The following is a 23,451-nucleotide window of genomic DNA, read 5'->3' as shown; positions in this document are numbered from 1 at the left end:
CTGATTTTAATGTGGGTCGATCATAATTTGACGATGGCCTGACGGATATAGGGCCGTAAAGGTCGTTGAAGGGTTGGCTATATGTCCACCCACCATGTGTGCTTCTTCCCACTCCCATTATACTCTCTCCCTTGTGTGATGCTTTTCGACTACCCGCTCCCACCAACTGTCCCCATTCGCTCTTCCATTACCTGCCAAACCTGCAATCTTTTTTTTTAAGTGCACTTTTTCTCCCCCCAAAATTTTTTTTACTTACTGATTCAAGTGGCATCTGTCATCTTGAATCAATAAATAAAAAGTTAAAGCAAATGGCGCTGCATAATTCCACTGGCGCGTGCGTGCTAACGCATGCAAGCTCATAAATCATCAGGCATGCGCATGGCATTTGAATGACGCAACCTCTGGTGACATTCACTATTTATTTATTTATTTATTTTTTACAATACTGCACATCAGTAAAAGCTCAGCCCTGTAGAGCGTTGGATAAATGTACTGGGAAAGCCAATAGGTCCGAAAGGCAAAACCTATTGGCTTGTTTTCATTGAAGAAAAAAAATCAAAGCAAACTCGATTTGTAGAGGGGGAATTTACTCAAATGTTTTTGCTTGAAAAGCTCCTTGTTTGTACAGAAACGCTCAGTCAAAAGCCTCTGCGGAGGACATTTTTTACCCAGGAGACTCGGGGCCTAATTTAGAGTTACGTCGACGGGCTACCCAGATACAAAAGTGGCCGACATTCCATCTGCCGTATTACAGGTGCCACTGGATACAATGCACTTGTAATACAGTGGACAGGACATTCCTCGCGTTTGTGACAGAGTAACCCATCCGCCGAACTCTAAAACAGGTCCATTGTCATGAAGCACAACAAGTGCTGTGGTCCTTTTGCAGACCCCCTATTTAAAATATAAGGCTGTGTGTCCTGGCTTCAACCGCCATTCCTGGTTTGCGGCCCTGGCTGCACCTTCAGGGCAGCACTTTCTCCAACTCAAAATTACTACTTTTCAACCTTTCCTAAAAATACTTGGGGAAATTCTGACTTTACCCAACATATTCCAGGACTGGAGCTAGAATAATAAGTACGCCTCCTGCAATATTTGGGGGAAGGTTGCTCTTTACCCAAATACCCTAGGACTGGAGTTAGAAAAGAACATTTGACCACTTGAACAGTTCAAACAGTATCTGTTTGGGAACAACATTTACTCGCACTTTGCAAACGTGCTCTTTGAAAACTGACCGGGATTTCAAGCCTTGGCCCCAGCATGTGTTTTTGACATGCATTGCAAAGGTTGGATGGAGACTATACCTTCTCTAACTCTCTCTTATGAACTGTGTCTGAATCATATTTCTTCTTCTCCTCACTGTTCACTTCCTGGATGTTTTCACCCTCACATCTCACTCCCTAACCCATGTGATTTTCCTCCCTCCAGCTGGTGAAGACCCACCCCCTTTTGCCTAGCCGGAACTACATCATCGGGTACCACCCCCACGGAATCCTCTGCATTGGCGCATTCTGCAACTTCATCACTGAGTCCACCGGATTCTCTGAGAAATTTCCTGGCATCCGACCCTTCCTGGCGACACTGGCCGGCAACTTCCGGCTTCCGGTACTGCGGGAGTACATGATGAGTGGAGGTGAGCCCTACTCTCTGGTGTGACACGCAGAAGGAGTGTTGACATATGCAGACCACAGCCATTCTGGTGGTCAAGTACCAAGGGTTTTGATTGGCTCATTTGAATTCTGAAAAAAACTGCAAAAAACACAGTTGATGGACAGAATGCAGAACAATGTCTTACATTCACCCCAGTACAAATATCTGGGCCTAAAACCATCGTTTTTTTTGCACACCACACCACCCTAGGTCAGACACTGGCTATATGCAAATCAGCCTTGACCCTGTGCCTCATGGGAACAGTCCAGCCCGAACTACCAAGCCATGTCTTTCCTAGACCGGAATCAAGCATCCAAGGACCGGTTTCTGGCTATCAGCCTTCTTCAGCCTGGATAGCTTGACTCCAGTGATGTGGAGAGCCTGGGACTCACGTCTGAGCATACCCAGCCCACTCGGGGTGAAAATTGCAAAAAACACAGTTGATGGACAGAATGCAGAACAATGTCTTACGTTCACCCCAGTACAAAGATCTGGGCCCGAATCCATCGTTTTTTTGCTCTCCACACCACCCTAGGTCAGACACTGGCTATATGCAAATCAGCCTTGACCCTGTGCCTCATGGGAACAGTCCAGCCCGAACTACCAAGCCATGTATTTCCTAGACCGGAATCAAGCATCCAAGGACCGGTTTCTGGCTATCAGCCTTCTTCAGCCTGGATAGCTTGACTCCAGTGATGTGGAGAGTCTGGGACTCACGTCTGAGCATACCCACCCCACTCGGGGTGAAAATTGCAAAAAACACAGTTGATGGACAGAATGCAGACCAATGTCTTACATTCAACCCAGAACAAAGATCTGGGCCTAAATCCATCGTTTTTTTGCACTCCACACCACCCTAGATCAGACACTGGCTATATGCAGATCAGCCTTGACCCTGTGCCTCATGGGAACAGTCCAGCCCGAACTACCAAGTCATGTTTTTCCTAGACCGGAATCTAGCATCCAAGGACTGGTTACTGCCTATCAGCCTTCTTCAGCCTGGATAGCTTGACTCCAGGTCAACTTCCGGTCCTCGATTCAGTTTTGATTGATTCAGATGCTCCGTCCATCACCACCCCCTTTTGTACCGCTTTTGGCCGCCATAAGTGTGGCAGGGTATGCTCAGACGTGAGTCCCTTGCTCACTTTGCCACTGGACTCAAGCAAGCCGGGCTGAAGATGGCTGGAATGCCAGAAACCGGTCCTCGGAAGCTTGTTTCCGGTGCAGGGAAGACTTAGCTTGGCAGTTCGGGCTGGACTGTTCCCATGAGGCACAGGGTCAGACTGATTTGCCTATAGCCATGTCTGAACTGGGGTGGCAGAGTGGGCTAAAGAACAGTGATGGATTAAACCCAGATCTTTTGACTGGGTGTGAGTGTTTGATTGATTGAGATGCTCCGTCCATCACCACCCCCTTTTGTACCGCTTTTGGCCGCCATAAGTGTGGCAGGGTATGCTCAGACGTGAGTCCCTTGCTCACTTTGCCACTGAACTCAAGCAAGCCAGGCTGAAGACGGCTGGAATGCCAGAAACCGGACCTCGGAAGCTTGTTTCCGGTCCAGGGAAGACATGGCTTGGCAGTTCGGGCTGGACTGTTCCCATGAGGCACAGGGTCAGACTGATTTGCACCCCCTTTTGTACCGTCATTTGAATTCTGATCAGGGTCTAGGGTAAAGAATGGAATCCACTTCCTGGCTTGTATCTTACTGAAGCATGAGTTTGTATGTGATTGCTGGTTTAGGGGCTGTGTGTGGGCCGTGGGCCAGTTTTGTGGTGTAGTGGGCCAGTTTTCAATCATCCTTTCATAATGACATTCAATAATATCCTGATCACTGTCCAAATTTCAAATGTCCACAAAAGATTGATGTTGTTATTTCCACTTTATTTCCGGTCTTCTCGTGTATCCAAAAATTCTGCACGAAATCGTAGCCAACATGTGTTTCGTCTCATGGTGTATATATACTATTGACTTCATCAGAGCTACAAAGCAAATGATAACCAACCCTAAACCAGGAAATAAACTTGAAAAATAGTGAAGAGTGTTAGTTCTCGATGCAATTGTATTACAGTACCATAGTTCATTCAAAGTGACCCTTATTCCACCACTGTGAACAGGGAGTAAAATAGAGAATTTGAGTAAAAATAAGAAATTATAATAATGATAAAGATGGTGGGCCGAGCTTATCCCCTTGCTAAGAGCCTACCACGCTTTACCACACATTGTCTCAACCTTATATCCAAAAAGGTCCAGTGATCAGCGTTACTTTGGCCAAGTAATCCATCCTACGGTTGTACGACAAAACAACATAGGGAAATACATTGCAAGCCTAAACCATGCATTTTTTTGCAGTGTGTATATTTTACAACGGATGACATTCCCACACATTATTTATTTATTTTAAAACAATGTATTTGTGGCGAGAGAACCCCACCAACTTACCTTAAATGTGTGGTAAAGGAACATGCGTGCTTAAAAATGCGTGGTTAAGTCACAACGTGGTAAAAACCTTGTTGTAAAGGCTGTTTCCCACATCGGGAGTCGTCTCCTCGAGGCAACGAACAATTATGTATAAGACATAAAAAATATAGTTCAAGTTCAAGTTCAAGTTCAAGAATTTATAAAGCGCACTACTCACCCAGAGGGTCTCAAGGCGCTTGGGGAGGGGGTTCATTATTTGTCGAATAGCCAGGTTTTAAGTTCTATTCTGAAGGAGATTGGTTCTGTGTAAGGCGGAGGTGAGTGGGGAGTGCGTTCCAGGTCTTAGCCGCCAAGTAGGAGAAGGATCTTCCTCCTATAGTGGATCCTTGGATACGCGGAACTGCGGCGAGGCCTTGATTGGAGGATCTCAGTTGGCGGGTGGGTGTGTAGAAGGATAGTCGAGTGTTGAGGCATTCGGGACCTAGATTGTAGAGGGCCTTGTGTGCGTGGGTGAGGAGACGGAATGTTATTCTCTTGTTGACGGGAAGCCAGTGGAGGTCTTTCAGGTGGCCAGTAATGTGATCTTGGCGAGGGATGTCCAAAATGAGTCTCGCTGATGCGTTTTGGATGCGTTGGAGTTTTTTCTGTAATTTGGCTGTAATTCCGGCGTAAAGGGTGTTTCCGTAGTCTAGTCGACTCGTAACCAGTGCGTGGGTGACAGTCTTTCTTGTCTCGGCGGGGATCCAGTGGAAGATTTTTTTGAGCATACGAAGTACGTTGAAGCAGAAGGATGAGACGGCGTTGACTTGATTGGTCATCGAGAGTGAAGAGTCAAGGATGAAGCCAAGGTTACGTGCGTGGTCCATGGGTATGGGTGCTGAGCCTAGATCCGAAGGCCACCATGAGTCGTCCCAGACAGAGGGGGTTGATCCTAGGATGAGCACTTCCGTTTTGTCTGAGTTGAGTTTAAGGCGGCTGTCTTTCATCCATACGGCTACTTCTTTCATGCCTTCGTGAAGATTGGTTTTGGCGGTGTTGGGGTCTTTGGTGAGGGAGAGGATCAGCTGGGTGTCGTCTGCGTAGGAGATGATGTTGAGGTTGTGTTGACGCGCGATGGAAGCAAGTGGACTCATGTAAACATTGAAGAGGGTGGGACTGAGTGATGATCCTTGTGGTACACCGCAGATGACTTCGGTGGCCTCTGATTTGAATGGGGGAAGTCGGACTCTCTGAGTTCTCCCAGCTAGGAACGAGATGATCCAGTCCAAGGCTTTTCCTTTTATGCCGATGTTGCTGAGGCGTTGTATGAGTGTGCTGTGACAAACAGTGTCGAAGGCGGCGGAGAGGTCGAGTAAAATGAGGGCCACTGTTTCGCCATTGTCCAGTAGTGTTCGGATGTCGTCTGTTGCTGCGATGAGGGCGGTTTCAGTGCTGTGTTTGGCTCGAAAGCCGGACTGTGAGGGGTCGAGGGAGTTGTTGGATTCGAGGAAGGCAGCGAGTTGGCTATTGACGGCTTTCTCAATGACTTTGGCCGGGAATGGGAGGAGGGATATGGGGCGGTAGTTTTAAGTTCAGAGGGGTCTGCTGTGGGTTTCTTCAGGAGGGCGCTGACTTCGGCGTGTTTCCAGCTTTCTGGGAAGGTGGCAGAGATGAAGCAGCAGTTGATGACATCACGGAGATGGGGTGCGATGATGGAGTCTGCTTTGTTGAAGATGTGGTGGGGACAGGGGTCGGTTGGCGAGCCAGAGTGGATGGAGTTCATTAGGCGGATGGTGTCTTCGGTGGTGATTGGGTTCCAGGCGCTGAGGTTGTTAGAGGGCGGTTTAGGTTCTGAGGGGGGTGGAGCTTTACAGATAGCACGTGGAGTGCTGAACTATGTGTTGTGTTAGACTTAAGGTAACAAGCTTAGGATACGCGAAGTGTGTTGTTGTGCTGTTTGGAATCAATAACGTTAGGGCAATACGTAAAGGGGAGTGTCGTCAACTCAAGACATGAATGCTCATATTAGTATGTATTTGTCGTCCTCAGAGAGACTGGTGTCAGATTCTGGCACTATGTTTATGGTAATTGAAAGTCCATGGAGCAAGGTGTATAAAATAAGTTGGATTTATTAAAGCTTAGTTCCAGTTAAGTTTATTAGAAGAAGATAGGTAGATGGACCGCAAAGGCTACTCACCACCCTAGGAACAGAATTGGGGCTTAACGCTGCCTTGTAAATAAGGCAAAGCCCGTATAGCGACCACAACGTCAAAAAAGCAACGTTTTGGTGGCAATAGGGAATTGTAAATATGCCTCTGAGTTTAGGAACATTGGAAATATCTTTTTAGCTCCGGTGCAAACTGAGCTAGGTCACATAGAGTGCAAAATGGTATGAATAGCTGTGATGTATTCTAGTGTCTCTCTAGTGCTCGCCACTGACGTTTGAGCTGGCGAGGGTTATCCATAGGCTATCTATTGCTCTTCATGGGGTTAGGCTTCTGGATGGACAAGGGGCAAATAGTCTTTAATGCCCAAGAACATTTTTTGAAGATGCTCTTGGATTTCCTCAGCTACCTCCAAATGGGGTCGTGAGTCTAAAAGCAGTTGTATGAAATCAGGCTGTTTGTGTATCTGTAGAATACAGTGTCCTGGGACTGAAGAAGGATTCATTTTTTTTATTTGTTACATAACACACTTTCATGAAGGAGTTAATTAACCTATGGTCTGACCAGGGAAGTGCTGGGAGCTGATGAGGAGACGCTTGTTAATTGTAGAAAAATAAGTGAAGGCAATGTCCTTGTCAGTGAGCTGTGACACAAACACATTGGGAATCATGGGGGTAAGAGAAGTGGGTGAGTTGTCGTTGTTACAAAATTATGAAAGTGTAGTTGAAGTTGCATGGGGGTTGACCACATGGTGTGTGAGACTGGGGAAGAATAGGACCCTGTTGTGTGAAGATGCATGGGGGATTACAAAATATTTCCGCTGGAGAGAAGGTGTTCATGCAAGAGTGTGGAGCCATTCAGTTAGGAGGAAAGGTCTTCATTCCATTTTAGGCCCTTAGGTTACAGTCTCAGCTGTATAGGTCCTGTTAGGCATCCATTACCCTCCAACTGCAATATGCTCCCAAGTTTCACCCAGCACACAGACACCAACATTCAATGTGTCAGCACATTCTCACAGCATCCACACCCATCTTTCAACAGCATCCACACTCAACATTCTATCTACAACATCCACACTCAACATTCTACAGCATCTGCACTCAGCATTCTACAGCATCCACAGTCAACATACTACAGCATCCACACACAACATTCGACAACAACATCCACACTCAACATACTACATCATTTGCACCCATCATTCTAAAGTATACACACTCAACATTCAATCTACAGCATCAACACTCAACATTCTACAGGATCCACACTCAACATACTACAGCATCCACACACAATATTCGACACAATTCACGCTTAACATTCTACAGCATCTGCACCCATCATTCTACAGCATACACACTCAACATTATATCTACAGCATCCACTCTCAACATTCTACAGCATTCGCACCCTCCATTCTACAGTATACACATTCAACATTCTATCTACAGCATCCACTCTCAACATTCTACAGCATCCACACTCAACATACTACATCATCTGCACCCATCATTCTAAAGCATACACACTCAACATTCTATCCACAGCATCAACACTCAAAATTCTACAGCATCCACACTCAACATACTACAGCATCCACACACAATATTTGACACAATTCACGCTCAACATTCTACAGCATCTGCACCCATCGTTCTACAGCATACACACTCAACATTATATCTACAGCATCCACTCTCAACATTCTACAGCATTCGCACCCTTCATTCTACAGCATCTACACTTAACATTCTACCAACAGCATCCACTCTCAACATTCTACAACATCCACACTCAACATACTACATCATCTGCATCCATCATTCTAAAGCATACACACTCAACATTCTATCTACAGCAGCAACACTCAACATTCTACAGCACCCCCTCTCAACATTCTACAGCATTCACACCCATCATTCTACAGCATCTACACTCAACATTCTACTGTATGCACACTCAAAATTCTACAGCATCTGCACTCAACATTCTATAGCATCCACACTCAACATTCTACAGCATCCACACTCAACATTCTACAGCATCCCCACTCAACATACTACAGCATCCACACACAATATTTGACACAATTCACGCTCAACATTCTACAGCATCTGCACCCATCATTCTACAGCATACACACTCAACATTATATCTACAGCATCCACTCTCAACATTCTACAGCATTCACACCCTTCATTCTATAGCATCTACACTTAACATTCTACCAACAGCATCCACTCTCAACATTCTACAGCATCCACACTCAACATACTACATTATCTGCACCCATCATTCTAAAGCATACGCTCTCAACATTCTATCTACAGCATCCCCTCTCAACATTCTACAGCATCCCCTCTCAACATTCTACAGCATTCACACTCATCATTCTACAGCATCTACACTTAACATTCTACAGTATGCACACTCAAAATTCTACAGCATCTGCACTCAACATTCTATAGCATCCACACTCAACATTCTATAGCATCCACACTCAACATACTACAGCTTCCACACACATTTGACAACATCCACTACAGCAAATGCACCCATCATTCTACAGCATACACACTCAACATTCTATCTACAGCATCTACACTTAACTTTCTATCCTCAGCATCCACACTCAACATTCTATCTACAGCATCCACATACAACACTCTACAGCATCCACATCCATCATTCTACAGCATCCACACCCATCATTCTACAGCACCCACACTCAACATTCTATCTACAGCATCCACACTCAACATTCTACAGCATTCACACCCATCATTCTACAGCATGTACACTCAACATTCTACATAATGCACACTCAAAATTCTACAGTATCTGCACACAGCATTCTACCGCATCCGCACTCAACATTCTACAGCATCCCCACTCAACATTTTACAGCATTACACTCAACATTTTACAAAATCCACATTCAACATTCTTCTGCAAGCACACTAACATTCTACAGCATCCTCACTCAACATTCTGCAGCATCCACACTCAACATTCTACAGCATCCACACTCAACATTCTACAGCATTGCTACGCAGTCCATGCATACACATCACATCACTACATCACCCCCTTTTATCAGACTCTGAACATACTCCGAACAAACCAGACATGGCAGACCACTACATACCCGTACTCTTCCATTGCATTTTTCCATAGTCCTTTTTTTGTTGGCATGTTTGACCTATGAGTATCAAACATCAGCAGCTACAAGTGGGCAGAGCAATGAAGAAGGTAAGGTAGGGCTGCTGTCCCTTCATAGACCTTAACATTGAGGTCAGCTCTTGGGAAATGAGAGGCCACAAGGTTGCAGAACAGCCATTGTTTTATGTGCACAGGGTCTAGACACCCTCATACTCTGGTGCCAAGACAAACTGATTACCAGCATCCACCCTACCTTACAGGGGCCAAGTATTGAGACAGCAGAAGTCCATGTCTGTCCCATTCACCCTATGTCAACTCTTGGACCAGCCATGGACAGTCGGGGAGTGTCGGCATCCTCACTGGCTCGCTGCAAGTATTTGAGTGACCTTGTGGGACGGAAATCTGACCAGCTCGACAAGGCTCACGTTCAGATGCAAAATATCCATGCACAACTCCCCTGTGCTGCAGCGTTACCAGAGGTTATAAACGCTATAGCCCTTGGCACGTGTCCCAAATCAGACAGCGGACAAACCGGCTGACCGCAGAGATGCTTGATTGTCAAAAGCCCTCCTGTCCCTCACATCTAAGTATGTTGTAGGCTCATGTGATATTAGACAATTCACTCTCTTATATAACAGGCATATTCTCATCATTATATAACTTCCAAAGGCCTATGGTTCACAAAGCGCAAAAAGTTGTATTTACGTCTGTTCCCTCTTCTTACCCTCAGTATGCTTTGTTCACATGCATGCCGCTCTTACTGGACTCAGTTTACCTCTGGTAATCAGTGCTGGTCACACCACATTTCAAACAACATCACCAGGACAATGTAGATGTAAGTTACGAGAATTCCCCAAAAGCCTATTACATTGTGGATTTTCAAAAATATGCTTTCTACGACAGCCAGAATTTTTTTTTGTTAAACCTCAGAGAACTCCCACCTAGTCACATCCTACGTTTGTCTATGTTAGAGAATACTTGTATGAATCAGGGGGGCATAGGTTGCGTGTATGTCATGTTGGACTTGTATCTGAGTTACGCATGCATAATTTACAACTTACTGTATGTCAGATGTATCTTTGTGAACATCTTTCTGAATTGTTCCGTAAATCAGGTGAGGAGTCACTCACATAATTTTCTCCCTACAAGGAGCACAAACAGATAGGTGAGCATTCTCCATTTATTTTTATTTATTTATTTAATGCATTTTTTTATAGAGTAGACTTTACCCAAAGGTGTCGGAGCGTTTCACAATAGAACCAAGTACGTTACATGAAGAAAATGTATATATTTACATGTTACAGATGCAAACGAGATAGATAAAAAGGTAAAATAAAAACAATAGGTTGCAGTCACACAAAAAACAAAAACACATTAGGATGCAGATCCTACAGGCATAGATTACATATTTACAACACTGTAATAACTTCCTTGAGGGACATAAAAAGGGATGTATTAATTCTGGAAGTGTCTTTGGAAGAGAAGAGATTTGAGGTCAGTTTTGAAGGTCCAGGTAGAGGTGGTGGTACGGAGTAGTGGAGGAAGCGAGTTCCAGATTCTAACCTCTTTGCCTGAGAAGAATTGAGCCGTCGATCTTTCCCTTTTGAGGGTGGGGGGCTCAAGCAGTACATTTTCTGCATTACGTGACGGTCTCGAGCATCCAGAGATTTTAAGTTTATTCGCCAGGTATCGAGGGGAGGAAGTGTGCAAGGCTTTGTGGGTGATACAGGCAAGCTTGTAGATTGACCGTGCTTCAATGGGATGCCATTGAAGAGAAAACAATATGGGTGTGATGTGGTCACTTCTTTTGGCCCCAAAAACAAAACGAGCCGCTTAATGGAGTACGAATTTAAGAGGGGAAAGGTGGGATTTAGGGAGGCCAGCAAGAAGAGAATTGCAATAGTCCAATCTAGAGAGAAGCAGAGATTGGACCAAGGTTTTTAGGTCTTGCTCCTGAAACAAACCTCGAATCCCCCAGAGAAGGCGCAGTCGGTAATGTGCATTCTTTGCAATGGAATCGATGTGGAAGAGTAGATTGAGCCTTTTGTTAAGTATGACACCAAGGGATTTAACGCTGTCGACAATGATAGGTTTAAGTAAATTCAGCTTATCCATCCAAGATTGAACAGGAGGAGGAGAGAGTAAGGTAGCGAAGAGGAGGAATTCAGTTTTGGAAGGATCAGAATGAGTTGATGAGCTAACATCCAGTTTGAATAAAGTTGAGAGTAGTGTTGAGGATTGAGATGTCGTGTGCGGAAGACATCTTAAGGTATATTTGGGTGTCATCCGCATAGAGATGGTAAAGAATACCAGATTTACTTAGGAGATTTCCCAAAGGTTCCAAATAAAGATTGAACAAAGTGGGTGCAAGGTTAGATCCTTGAGAGACGCCTTGACCTACCACCATTGAAGGTGAAAAGCTGTTCGCTATTTTAATCACTTGGGATATGTCTGAGAGGAATGAAGAAACCCATTTAAGCACTGTGCCTTCCAAGCCCATTCTCTGTTTTAAAGTGTTTAGGAGAGTGGTGTTATTAACAGTGTCAAAGACTGCAGAAAGATCTAGAAGAATCGGATGACAAGGCTCCCCGAGTGAAGTACATGCAGGGCATCGTCGATCACTTGCGGCAGGGCTGTTTCAGTAATGCTGTCTTGCATGAAACCAGATTGGAATTTGTTGAGAAGATTGTTATCCTTGATATGTAGGGAAAATTGTTTCGCTGCACTTCTTTCTGAGATTTTTGCAAGAAAAGGGTGGTTGGTGATGGAGCGGAAGTTGTTGAGGTCGTTCGCATCAGCGAACGGTTTTTTAAGAAGAGGGGTAACCTATCCTGTTTTAAGGGCAACAGGAAGGGAGCCTTGGGTGAGCAAGAGGTTAACTAGATTTGTCCAATAGGAAAGAGTATGGGTGTAGAAGTGGATGTCAGTCGGGATGGGGGTCAAAAGATTGGTTAGAGGGTTTTATTTTGAGAATGTATTTGTGGAGGGCATCCTCAGAGATAACGTCAAAGTTCTGCCAAATAACTAAGGATTCATGCTCCTCTAGGGGGGTTATGGTGAATTACATTATCCAACAGTGATTTCACTTTTTCATAAAAAAATATAGCAAATTGTGCTGCTTTCTTTGGAGGGTCGTCAGGCTTGATGGTTGAGGGAGAGAAGTTTGTATTTTTCATGAGGTCAATTAGTTTTTGGGTCTATTTTTGGCTGAGTCGAGTAGGGTTCTGAGTACTCACAGTAGCAGTGTAGGACTCTCCCACGAGCCCCAGGAAGGCCTGCTGTCATTGTGTGGTATGAGGTGACCGGAATTACACTGCTGAGGTCTGCAGCTTGTGTCAGGAATAAGGGTTGTATATCATTAGAATGGAGTCCTTTACGAGGGCTCCACTCACCCCTGCCTGTGTGGTGTGAGGGATGCTGCGATGGGGGTTTGTGAAACAGCCTTCTGGTGCCTTCCTGGAGTAGAAAGGCATTGTTTATTCAGAAGTATAGATTCGGGACAAACATCACGTTCTACCCTCTCCTACAGAGAGGTTGCTAGAATTCTCACTCTCTCTCTCTCTTTGTCTCTCTCTCTCTCTCTCTTTGTCTCGCTCTCTCTCTCTTTCACACACACGCATACTCACACTCTCACACACGCTCTCTTTCCTTTATTTCCTCTTGCCTCTCTTTCTCTTTCTTTCTTTCCCTTTCTCTCTGTCTCTCTCACTCTCTCTGCCTCTCCCTCTCGCTCTGTCTCTCTCTCTCTCTGTCATGCTCTATCTCTCTCTCCATCGCGCTCTCTCTCTCACTCTCTCTCTCTCACATACACACACTCTCTCAGCCTTGAAACAAAGGGAAGACAATAACACATACCTGTTGAAATACTTAGGTTTGTACTTCTGACACATATTGTAGTCGGGTTCTTCAGTTGCCAACTTGTCTGTGGGTGCTCTCTATTTCCCTCTCATCCCCATCACCCGCCCTGCAGCACTTTCCAAGCACTCTGTGACGTTCATTAGACAGGGAGACACAAGTCTGCCCTGTGCTGCCTTAACCTCTCACTAACTTCAGTTTTCCAGACCCCCTTTCCTCCCTCTCTCCCTCTGACTCTCTGCCATGCACCTGCTTTCCTTGCTGTTACCTGTTGTCCGTCCCTTCTGGTCCGATTGTCTCCATCACTTACACTGATCCTTCTGGCTCTTGATTGGGTGTGTACCCTAGATGCACCTCTACCTGTAATTAAGCCTGGGTGCAGTTTGCGGAGCATTACTTAGTGGATCTGTGCAAAGTCCCAGATAAATACGCCACACTCCACGGAGTTCCGCCAGCGGTAGAGTCTCTTAAGTTGCGCTGCTCACACTCATTTTTAGCACCGGGAGTTTGGCCTGTGCTTTAAAATCAGCGTGAATTGCCCCATGCGTCGAGCTAGAGCGCGCTGCTGCTTTCTGCCGCTCGAGTAGACATTCTACTCGAGCGGCAGCTTCCTCAATGCAAGTGGCCGATTTCTCAACACATGCGGTTGCGACCTGCCGCGACCACCCGCGATTAAAATCTCGCTAGGAGGAAGTCTAGATCGTGAGTTTTTTTCACAAGCCAACGTAAACTCACTGAGCCGCTCGAGAAAAACAACTGCATCCACGTCACTTCGCTGAGTTTTTCAGAACTCCGCAGGGAGCACAGAGTGGGCAAAACTCCGCAAACTCCGCCGGCGAAGCGGAAGTCTTCGCCCACAGCTCCCTGTAATCTCTGCACGCCAGTCTATAGTTGGTACTCATTCTATCACAACAGCTTTCCCAATGCAGTTAATAGCTCGCTGCGCGTGCCGTTACATCCATGAAAGCGGGGTTCAGTCTCTCCCTGATATTTAATAGCCCCTGGATTCACCCTCTCCTGGCTTTGTCCTCATCACCCAAGAGCACAAAGGCACAAGGTTGAGATGTCCGCCCAACAGTGAGTCTTCTTTCAGTGGGTGGATACTGAGCGCCTTAAGGGGCTATGCAAATTGGGGATTCGGTTCATGGGTGTAACATACCCTGAGAAGCCTCTCTCTGTTGCTGTCAGCTTCAGCTGCCAACAACAGCTCCATTTGCAAAGTTTCATTGGCGCCTTGTAAACCGAAGGTAATGTTCAGGCTCTTCTGCTTTCTAGACCAATCATCTCTTACGTTGGTTGAGTGGCCACGAGCACGCCACCAATGTTCACACCCCTCGTCCAATGAACATGGCTCCCTTGAGTACTCCTCTTTCATAACTTATTACCTTGAAGTTACCCGTCAAGCTCACCTATAAATTGGTAACAGGAAGGTAACACAGACACCATGCCATCTTGATGCTACTGTCTGTGCAGGTAACTCCTGTTCACCCTCAGCACACCTCGAGAAACGGTCTGCGGGGTCACGGCTATTCTGCCGCAGCGCTAAGGGGGCGGGGTGGGGGCCGCACGGCGCACCCATGCTGTTGACGGAACCGCTCTGTCACCAGCTGCGGTCGCCCTGTGCTCATGACGGAGCGGTTCCGTCACGGCCCCGCCCGCTTAATGGAAGGCTCAGCGCAGGCGCGGAATCCGCGCCGTGCAGGCGTGTCGAGCGGGCCGTGACGGAATGCTCCGTCATCAGCACAGCGGTACCGTGGCTGATGACGGAGCGGTTCCGTCACCAGCAGGGGAGGGGTTAAAGAGGACCATTGTGTTCATACTACCGTTGCGCTGCTCCTTCAGCCAGGGCCGGACTGGGAACCAACACCGGCCCAGGCAAAGTCCTCAGCTGGCCCCCCGTGGGGGTGGGGGAGGTGGGGGATTTTGCGACCGAGCTCTTTGCCAGGGCCGGTTTTCTGCCTAATTTGGTACAGGGCCGGTTTTGCAGCTATGCTGCAAAAACGGCCCTGTAACTAAAACGGCCCCCAGGGGCCCAAAACTGGCCCCCATCCTTGCGGCCCACCGGGGAATTGCCCAGTGCCCGCAACGGCCAGTCCAGGCCGGCCTTCAGCAAGAAGCAGCCGGTACTTGCTGCTTGTGGCACTCAGGGCCTTTACTTTTGACCCTCTCACCAGTCCGTGTGTGGTGCAAGGACTTGAGCCCCAGAACTCACCAGACCACCTGATGAGATGTATAAACACAAATGCTTGGATTTGTGCTGTTTCAGTGACCCTTCACTTTTGTCTGGGGCATCTAGGCTCTCTCAGGAGTGTTCCTGACATAACTTTGAGTATTACTTGCAAGGATATCATGAGTAATATTCCATATTTGTGAACATTGATCCATGGCCAGATCAGTTCCTCTATAAATGCACTCAGGTGCACAGCAACCACTAGTCTGCGGGAGAGCGCAGGTTCCCTCTTGCTTCTGTTGTATGTTGTGTGTAGAGAGAGGTCTGAGCATGACCTGTAGAGTCCATTTGGGCTGCTTACGTCACACATCTTATGCAGGAAACCCATGCACCCGGTTCTGCGGGTGCTCTTCCCAGATGTGCCCTCATCGTTTGTGATAGTGGACATGCTTTAATCTTCCCTCATTACCAGGTGGGACAACCCAACCATCTGAAGCGATTTATATGGCGTCTCTTTCCCGCCCTGTTTGAAGTTTAAATCCTCTGGGGGTAGCAGAAGAAGGTATCTAATACATTGTCCTTCTGGTAGATTGCCAAAAACTCTCCCAAGACAAGATGTGTGGAACCCTCTCCTCTTTCATGTGAGTTTATTTAATCAACATGGAACTCTGTGGGAGAGAAGGAGGTGGATGATGGACTTACCTGTCTTCCATAAGTGTAGAACACTTTAAGTTTAATTTCACTAAGAGCTGGGTTTCAGTTACTAATCTACGATTCAAAAGGAACTTCTGATCTCTCCTTCATCCACGTTCTGTGGGACGGTTCAAAGGATTGAACTTTTCATATTGGCCATCCAACCACACTTCAGCGCTGGACAGATGTACCCCGGCACTCAACAATATTACTACGACATAGATTTTTTCAGTCAGTCAGTCATCAGCTTTTATTCGATATGCAAGATATCTTATAAGCACATTTTAGAATACAATCATTACAGTGTACAAAAAACATTGCTACAAGAAGCCAGTATAAAACTCATTTAAAAAGATAAAAGGACATGAAATGCCCATTAATAAATTAGCTAAAAGGGAATTAAACAGCTACTGACAATCTCTTACAACGAATAAGCCAAAACTGTTTTAAAAATTTTGCTGTTCCACACACAATAGGGGGGGAAGTGTCCGTGGTTAGGATACGCAAGGCTACTAGATTTTTTATAATTGAAACACAAGATCTATGTACTCTATTGATTGTTCAAATCACAGGATATTGCCATGTCCTATGATTTGAGCAATCAATAGAATACGTAGATCTTGTGTTTCAATTATAAAAAATCAATGTTGTAGCAATATTCTTGAGTGCCGGGGTACATCTGCCTATCTAAAGCTTAGCACGGCAATCTCTTCGGTGAACCTTGCATCAACACCCAAGCTAGTGGGATGTTTCTGTTACCCTGATTGACACCTAAACGAATGCTTTTTCATATTTGGAATTTGCCAACTCGCTGCCCAACTTTACACTTCTTTGTTCTTCTGATGTGCGACTGTCTGTGCCACCACTACCCCTTGTCTATTGTATAAGCTTCAGCGGTGCTCATACCCTGGACGCCATTTGCGTCATGGATCTCACCAGGTGTCGTGTTATCTCAAGGTCCAGTCGCAGCCATGTCTGAGTTCATGCTGAGCGGCAGCCCCTCATGGTCAAAGCTTGCCACCGTGGGGTCCTCTCCATAAGGAAGACACAACGAACCCCAGGGCAACTCCTAACTAAAAACAAGTTCATTTCTGGAGTATGTAAACTACGATGGGACCGAAAGAGGACCATGGTGTGTGTTCTTCTTGACCCAACTGGTCATAGCTTCAGGGTCAAGGTTCATCTGACTGCTCCCAACTATCTCTTCCACATCATCATTCCAACACACACCAGCAACCAATCAGAGTGCTCGCAAACTAGGCAAGGTACAGGCTGTCATCACTTGACCAGCCTGCTTACATGGCATACAGGGCAATCCATCCCCTCCTTGCATAGCCCGGGTAGACTGTGCCGTGGAGGGCCGAACAGGAGAGCTACGCAGAGGGACCTCTGCGTGATGCACCAGAGATGCTTCAGCCCAGCCGCCGATGACGCAAAATGGACAATTTCCATTGAGGGAAGGTGACCATGTTCCCTAATTCCTGTTCTGTCCCCTCAACATTATTTCCAGCTCCCAAAACCACTCCCGGTGGTCGTCGAAGGTGGCACGTGCCTCTTCCAACCCGAGCCACAATGTAGACGCGGCCTTGAAACGCCCAGAAGTTTGACTGGGTGCCTAGATAACTAGCCCTGCAGACTAACCCAGAGGTGCCAGCTCGCCTTGCCAGCAGGTTCTCCTCAGGCAGCATTTATTCCATGTACTTTGGCACATGGGTCATGCTCACGCCCAGGTCTCTTGGCTCGTGCCAGGTGATGAGTGCCATCTAAACAGACGGAGCTGATGCCAGCTGGACCAGCAGGTGTGCCCAGATACGGAACACCAGCGGAAGCACAACTCTTGTCTCTGATTGATGGTGCTGTCGGCTTTCACTGCCCACTCCACACTTTGCAATTCTTTGTTCAGAGAACAGCGTAGAACAGCTCAGTCAAACTCTTCAAAACTTTCAAAGTGTCTCGAGCAAAGCACAAGGCTGACAACCATGACACTGCTGCTAGGTTCGTGGATCCGGGGTTCTTCATCCAGAGGACCAGAAATGGCCATGTGGAACCCGTGGCAAAATGGGAAAGTACCACGACAGTAGGATTTGGTATTCCTGATTGCTCCGGAAATTCCTCATTTCTGAAGGCATCGCAGGGAACAGCTTTCTCTGTAATTCCTCATTTCAGATGGTGCCTCAGGGTACAGCTTTCTATTTAATTCCTCAATTCTGAAAGTACCTCAGGGTACAGCTTTCTCTTTAATTCCTCATTTCTGAAGGTGGTGCGCAACGTTTACAACGCGCGCGTTACCACGACCTACTATTACCACGCGGTTGTAATAACGAAAGTTGTTACAATGCATTGCGCTGGGGGGCGCTCGAGGATAGTAAATCATTTAATTTACTATCCCAACACCTTCCCTGCTATCCACGGGGACTGGTGTTGGAATAGTAATTTAAATGTTTTAAATTTGCGCCCCCCCAACGCAAGTCGTTGTAACGACTTGCGTTGTTACAACCGCGTTGTAATGGTAGGTCGTTGTAATGCGCGCGTTGTAACGACATATATCCCTGAAGGTACCTCAGGGTACAGTTTTCTCTGTAATGCCTCATTTTCAAAGGTGCCTCAGGGTACATCTTGCTCGGTAATTCCTCATTTCCGAAGTTACCTCAGGGTACAGCTTACTGTTTAATTCCTCATTTCTAAAGGAACCTCAGGGTTCAGCTTTCTCTGTAATTCCTCATTTCTGAAGGTGCCTCAGGGTACAGCTTTCTCTTTATTTCGTCATTTCTGAAGGTGCCTCAGGGTACAGTTTTCTCTGTAACGCCTCACTTCCGAAGGTGCCTCAGGGTACATCTTGCTCTGTAATTCCTCATTTCCGAAGTTACCTCAGGGTACAGCTTTCTGTTTAGTTCCTCATTTCTTAAGGAACCTCAGGGTACAGCTTTCTCTGTAATTCCTCATTTCTGAAGGTACCTCAGGGTACAGCTTTCTCTGTAATTCCTCATTTCCGAAGTTACCTCAGGGTACAGCTTTCTGTTTAGTTCCTCATTTCTTAAGGAACCTCAGGGTACAGCTTTCTCTGTAATTCCTCATTTCTGAAGGTACCTCAGGGTACAGCTTTCTCTGTAATTCCTAATTTCTGAAGGTGCCTCAGGGTACAGCTTTCTCTGTAACTCCTCATTTCCGAAGGTGCCTCAGGGTACATCTTTCTCTGTAATTCCTCATTGCCGAAGTTACCTCAGGGTATAGCTTTCTGTTTAATTCCTAATTTCTAAACCAGGGCACAGCTTTCTGTGTAATTCCTCATTTCAGAAGGTACCTCAGGGTACAGCTTTCTCTGTAACTCCTCATTTCTGAAGGTGCCCCGGGGTACAGCTTTCTCTGTAATTCCTCATTTATGAAGGTACCTCAGGGTACAGCTTTCTCTGTAACTCCTCATTTCTGAAGGTGCCCCAGGGTACATCTCCCCAAAAGCTGAAGTGACGTCACAGACATACTTAATCATTGGAATTGTATTTTTGTCAATCCCTCAACAACTAGAAGGAATGTATAACTGTGTTTCCATTACTGCACTGGTTCATGCTTTTATGGTGTGCTCAACTATGTTGTTTCACCTGCCAAGACTTTAGGAAATCCAATCACTCTGGAAACATTAAACCTTGTAAGCACGTGACGCAATCACACTGATTCCGCTGCAGCAGTTCAGTTCTTTGATACGGTCTTTGTTTGGTATATGGGTTTTTCTCATTCCCATTTGAGTTCCCTGGAGAGAGAGCATGTTCCCCTGGTTCTTTCAGGGTGATGGTGTGGCCACAACCATGATGGGTTGGCTCAGACTCACTGAAACATTGTGGCCCAGAAGTGAAGTGAAGCTGTCACTTGTACAAAGCGGCAGGATGCGACATGTTATTTCAAAGGGGTCTGTGGTGGAAAGTGGCACTTTTCTCACAGCAAAACCTATTTATGTCAAGTAGTGTTACTGGGCAAATCACCGAAAATATCCAAAGGTTTTAATCAGTGCTTGATTTGTAAAATAATCAGCAAAGATCAGCTGGCCTGCAGGGCATCAAACAGAGCCCGATGGGCTGCTCTGACGGGTCAATGTGTGGGCCGGTTTCGGCTGTTTGTGGGACCGGTTTATCGTCTGGTGGGCAAATTGTATTCAGCGTGTCTTTACAAGTTCAAAACTGCCCCAATTTGCAAACATGAGCCACTTTCTTAGCTATCTAATTCACTAATGGGGCCACTTTCCTCTAGGCACCCGGGCCCTGTTTCTGTTTCGGTCCGACCTTGAGAATAAGTGCTGGGCCCAAGGTTTTGCTCAGAAGGCTGAGGCCTGAGCTGTCGAATGTCTGGATTGCCGAATGAAAAGGCTGCATAATCGGTTTTTTTTCACTGAGTTTTATATAGCGCAAACTTGACCCGAAGGAATCGGGTATCAGAGCGCTTTACATAGCCCCAGTTGCGTTACATGAGGACACATTCATTTTTGTTAGGCTCGGGGAGATGAAGTGATTTGCCCAGAATCACAAGATGTTCAGCATCAATGCCGAGACTCCAACCTGGTTCCCCAGATCCGATGTCGACCGCCCTAGCTGTTAGGCCAAATCCCCTCCTCACGTGTCCACTTCATGCATCTTTAATCCTCCCCAGATTCCACCTGCCTCCCTATCTCACTCTTGCATGGTCTATTTCATCCAAGGCCTTCTCTCTGTCACATTGTTTTCATGTCTTTTTCTTCCTTCTCCTTTCCTCCTTTTGCATTTTTCTCTCTCTTGCTTCGGATCTAAGTCTGTTGTTGAAAAATAATAGCTGGTGTGCCCAACCGCCAACCACAAACTAATGTACAACTTTGTCCCAATAGGTATCAGCCACAATGACTGTGATTCAAGCATTGATTATGTCAAGGCTTGATTATTGCAATGTCTTGTATCTTGGAGTTACTCATGGGAGAACTCAGCAGCACGCCTACCACTGAATTTGTAGGGCGTGCGGATATTGGGTCTGCGCTGAGGAAGACATTGGCTGCAGGATAAGCAGGGGTCAGCTTCTTTCAAAGCACTGTGCTACTGTCACTAGGCTTTTCCCAATAAAGGGACAGGATACCTCCAATCCCTAGTAAACCATGTGAACCTTTAAGGGGCTTAAGATCAACAGGAGAGATGCTAGCGATTGTTCGTAGGGTCAAGAGAGGTGGTTCTTTGGGTTACCTGGGGCCAAGGATATGGAACGCCCTGGCCCCGTCACTCCATCGGATGCAGTCAGAAGAGCTTTCAGGAGGAGACTTAAAACCTGGGGGCATATTATCAAGGGGGTTTATCTCCGCTTTTTTGGCTTTAAAAGCCAAGAAAGCGGAGATAAAATCATCTCCCTATTACCTAGCTGCTGCTAACACCAGTTAGCGACAGCTAGTAGGAGATAGCGACCATCTTGGGCCCCACTTTGCATGTCAGTGATATTTATCACTAATGAGATGCAAAGTGGGCGTGCCAAGATGTTTTAGACTGAAAACAGTCGCTAACATCGCTATCTCCTATTACCAACTTTTGGAGATATTCGCGCTAAGCGGGAATATCTCCAAAAGCTAACACCTGCCCTGAGCAGTTCTTAGCCATGTTATCCAATGGGAGGTGGATAACATGGCTAAGAGCATTAGCTCGCTAATGCATGAATATCGCTGACTTTTCAGCGATATTCATGCTTTGCGGCGATTTTTACCGCATTTGCGTTAAACCTTGGTAATACCAAGGTTTATTTGCGGTACAAATCGCCGCAGCGCTGCGGTAAATTTTTGTCTCTAACCAAGCAATAGCGATAATTATCGCTATTGCTTGGTAATATGCCCCCTGGTTTTTGTGGCATGAGGTTTGAGAGTTTTAAGTGGTGCGTAGGATGCGGAGTCCGGCTTCTGCTGGGACACCTCATGTGAGGTAGTTATGCGCTTTATAAAATATATTCTTAATATTATTATCATTAAACACCAACTTTAGAAGATTTGTGTAATACTTAAGCAAATGTATTGTGAAGCGTCTCAAGATGCTAAGTGAGGATACGATTACAAAGAACAATTTGAGCAAAGATATCACATTATGCATATATACTTAAACTAGCAGCCCGTCCCGACGTTGTCCGGGTATGAATTGCTGCCGGCCAGTAGTATATTGCTTTGTAGGATTTCGTTTTGATAGCATTTCTTATCTGTGACAGGCCTGTGAAACGCTCCGATTCACAGTGCACTGCTGATGCACTAAAGAGTGCGCGTTCAGTAGTGTGTGAACTCGAGTTTCCCTACTTTATTTTTCCTTGCAATATTATATAGCGCGAACTCGACAACATGGTATGAGCACAATTTACATTACAGAAGAACACATTCATTTGTGGCAGGCACGGGGAGACAAAGCGATTTGCCTGGAATCACAGGATGTTGAGCTGATGCCGAGATTCGAACGTAGCTCCCCAGCTCTAAAGTTTGCAATTCTAGAACTTGTGGCGGGAGGTGTGTCTAAAAGTATATGTCGGTGCTGGCCATCAATGAGAGAGATCTGTGCATTTTTCAAATGGGTGGTGAAAAAATATGAGTATGTTGCTGGAGATGTGGGCCGCCGTGCCACCAATGTACTTACCGGGGGAGGGTAAGCACCCATTATTCCGCAACTTTCTTTCCGCATACCATCACTCTGCATACTTTCATTACGAAAGTATCATGACTCCGCAATGCCATTATAACACATGGCATTACATTTTAAATGCTTTTACCATGCATACATTTACAACGAAATTTGTTGTAAATGCATGAATGGTAAAAGCATGTTTTTTTAAAATGTTTGGATAAGGTAAGTAAGGGTATAGGGGTATATGTTTTGGGGTACTGCGGTATATGTTTTGGGGTGTTTGGGTATTTTAAGGGTTCAGATATAGTTTTGGGTTATGGGGTACAGGGGTAGTTTTAGGGTTTAGGGATAGGTATGGGTTTTGGGGTACAGGGGTATTTATAGGGTTCAGGGCTAGGTTTGGGTTTTGGGGTACAGGGGTATTTTTAGGGTTTAGGGATAGGTTTGGGTTTTGGGGTACAGGGTATATTTATAGGGTTAAGATGGGTTAGTGTTTAAGGGTGTTGGGGTATTTTAAGGAGTAAGGGTGGGTTATGATTATGTTGTGCAGGTGTATTTAAAGGGAGCAGGGTGGACACCCGGAGCTGGAATGTACAGAACCTGGGAAGAAATAAATGTTGGGCACAAGGCTTGCTTTTTTTTCCGTAATCCCGCGCCCCGCACGCGCCCACGCCCCCAGCATACGCCAATAGCACACAATATGAGACATGGCATGAAGGGCGGAACGTACCACACGCCCCCAGCGTTTGTCACGCCCCCAGCACAC

At 46.1% G+C, this 23,451-nt stretch overlaps 1 protein-coding gene across 1 annotated transcript in view; it reads left to right on the top strand.

The window, feature by feature from the left end:
- LOC147718377 (diacylglycerol O-acyltransferase 2-like) overlaps positions 1-23,451 on the top strand; it is a 198,819-nt gene that overhangs the window by 89,725 nt on the left and 85,643 nt on the right. Inside the window, exon 5 of the mRNA XM_086918328.1 lies at positions 1,429-1,633. Coding sequence (XP_086774454.1) covers positions 1,429-1,633 — 205 coding nt within the window. The remainder of the gene's footprint in view (positions 1-1,428; positions 1,634-23,451) is intronic.

This window comes from Lissotriton vulgaris, chromosome 4_1 (genome assembly GCF_964263255.1).
Source record: "Lissotriton vulgaris chromosome 4_1, aLisVul1.2, whole genome shotgun sequence".
In the NCBI taxonomy this organism is placed as follows: domain Eukaryota; kingdom Metazoa; phylum Chordata; class Amphibia; order Caudata; family Salamandridae; genus Lissotriton; species Lissotriton vulgaris.
The sequence above is the reverse complement of the archived record's forward strand: the minus strand, read 5'-3'. Positions and strand labels throughout refer to the sequence as shown.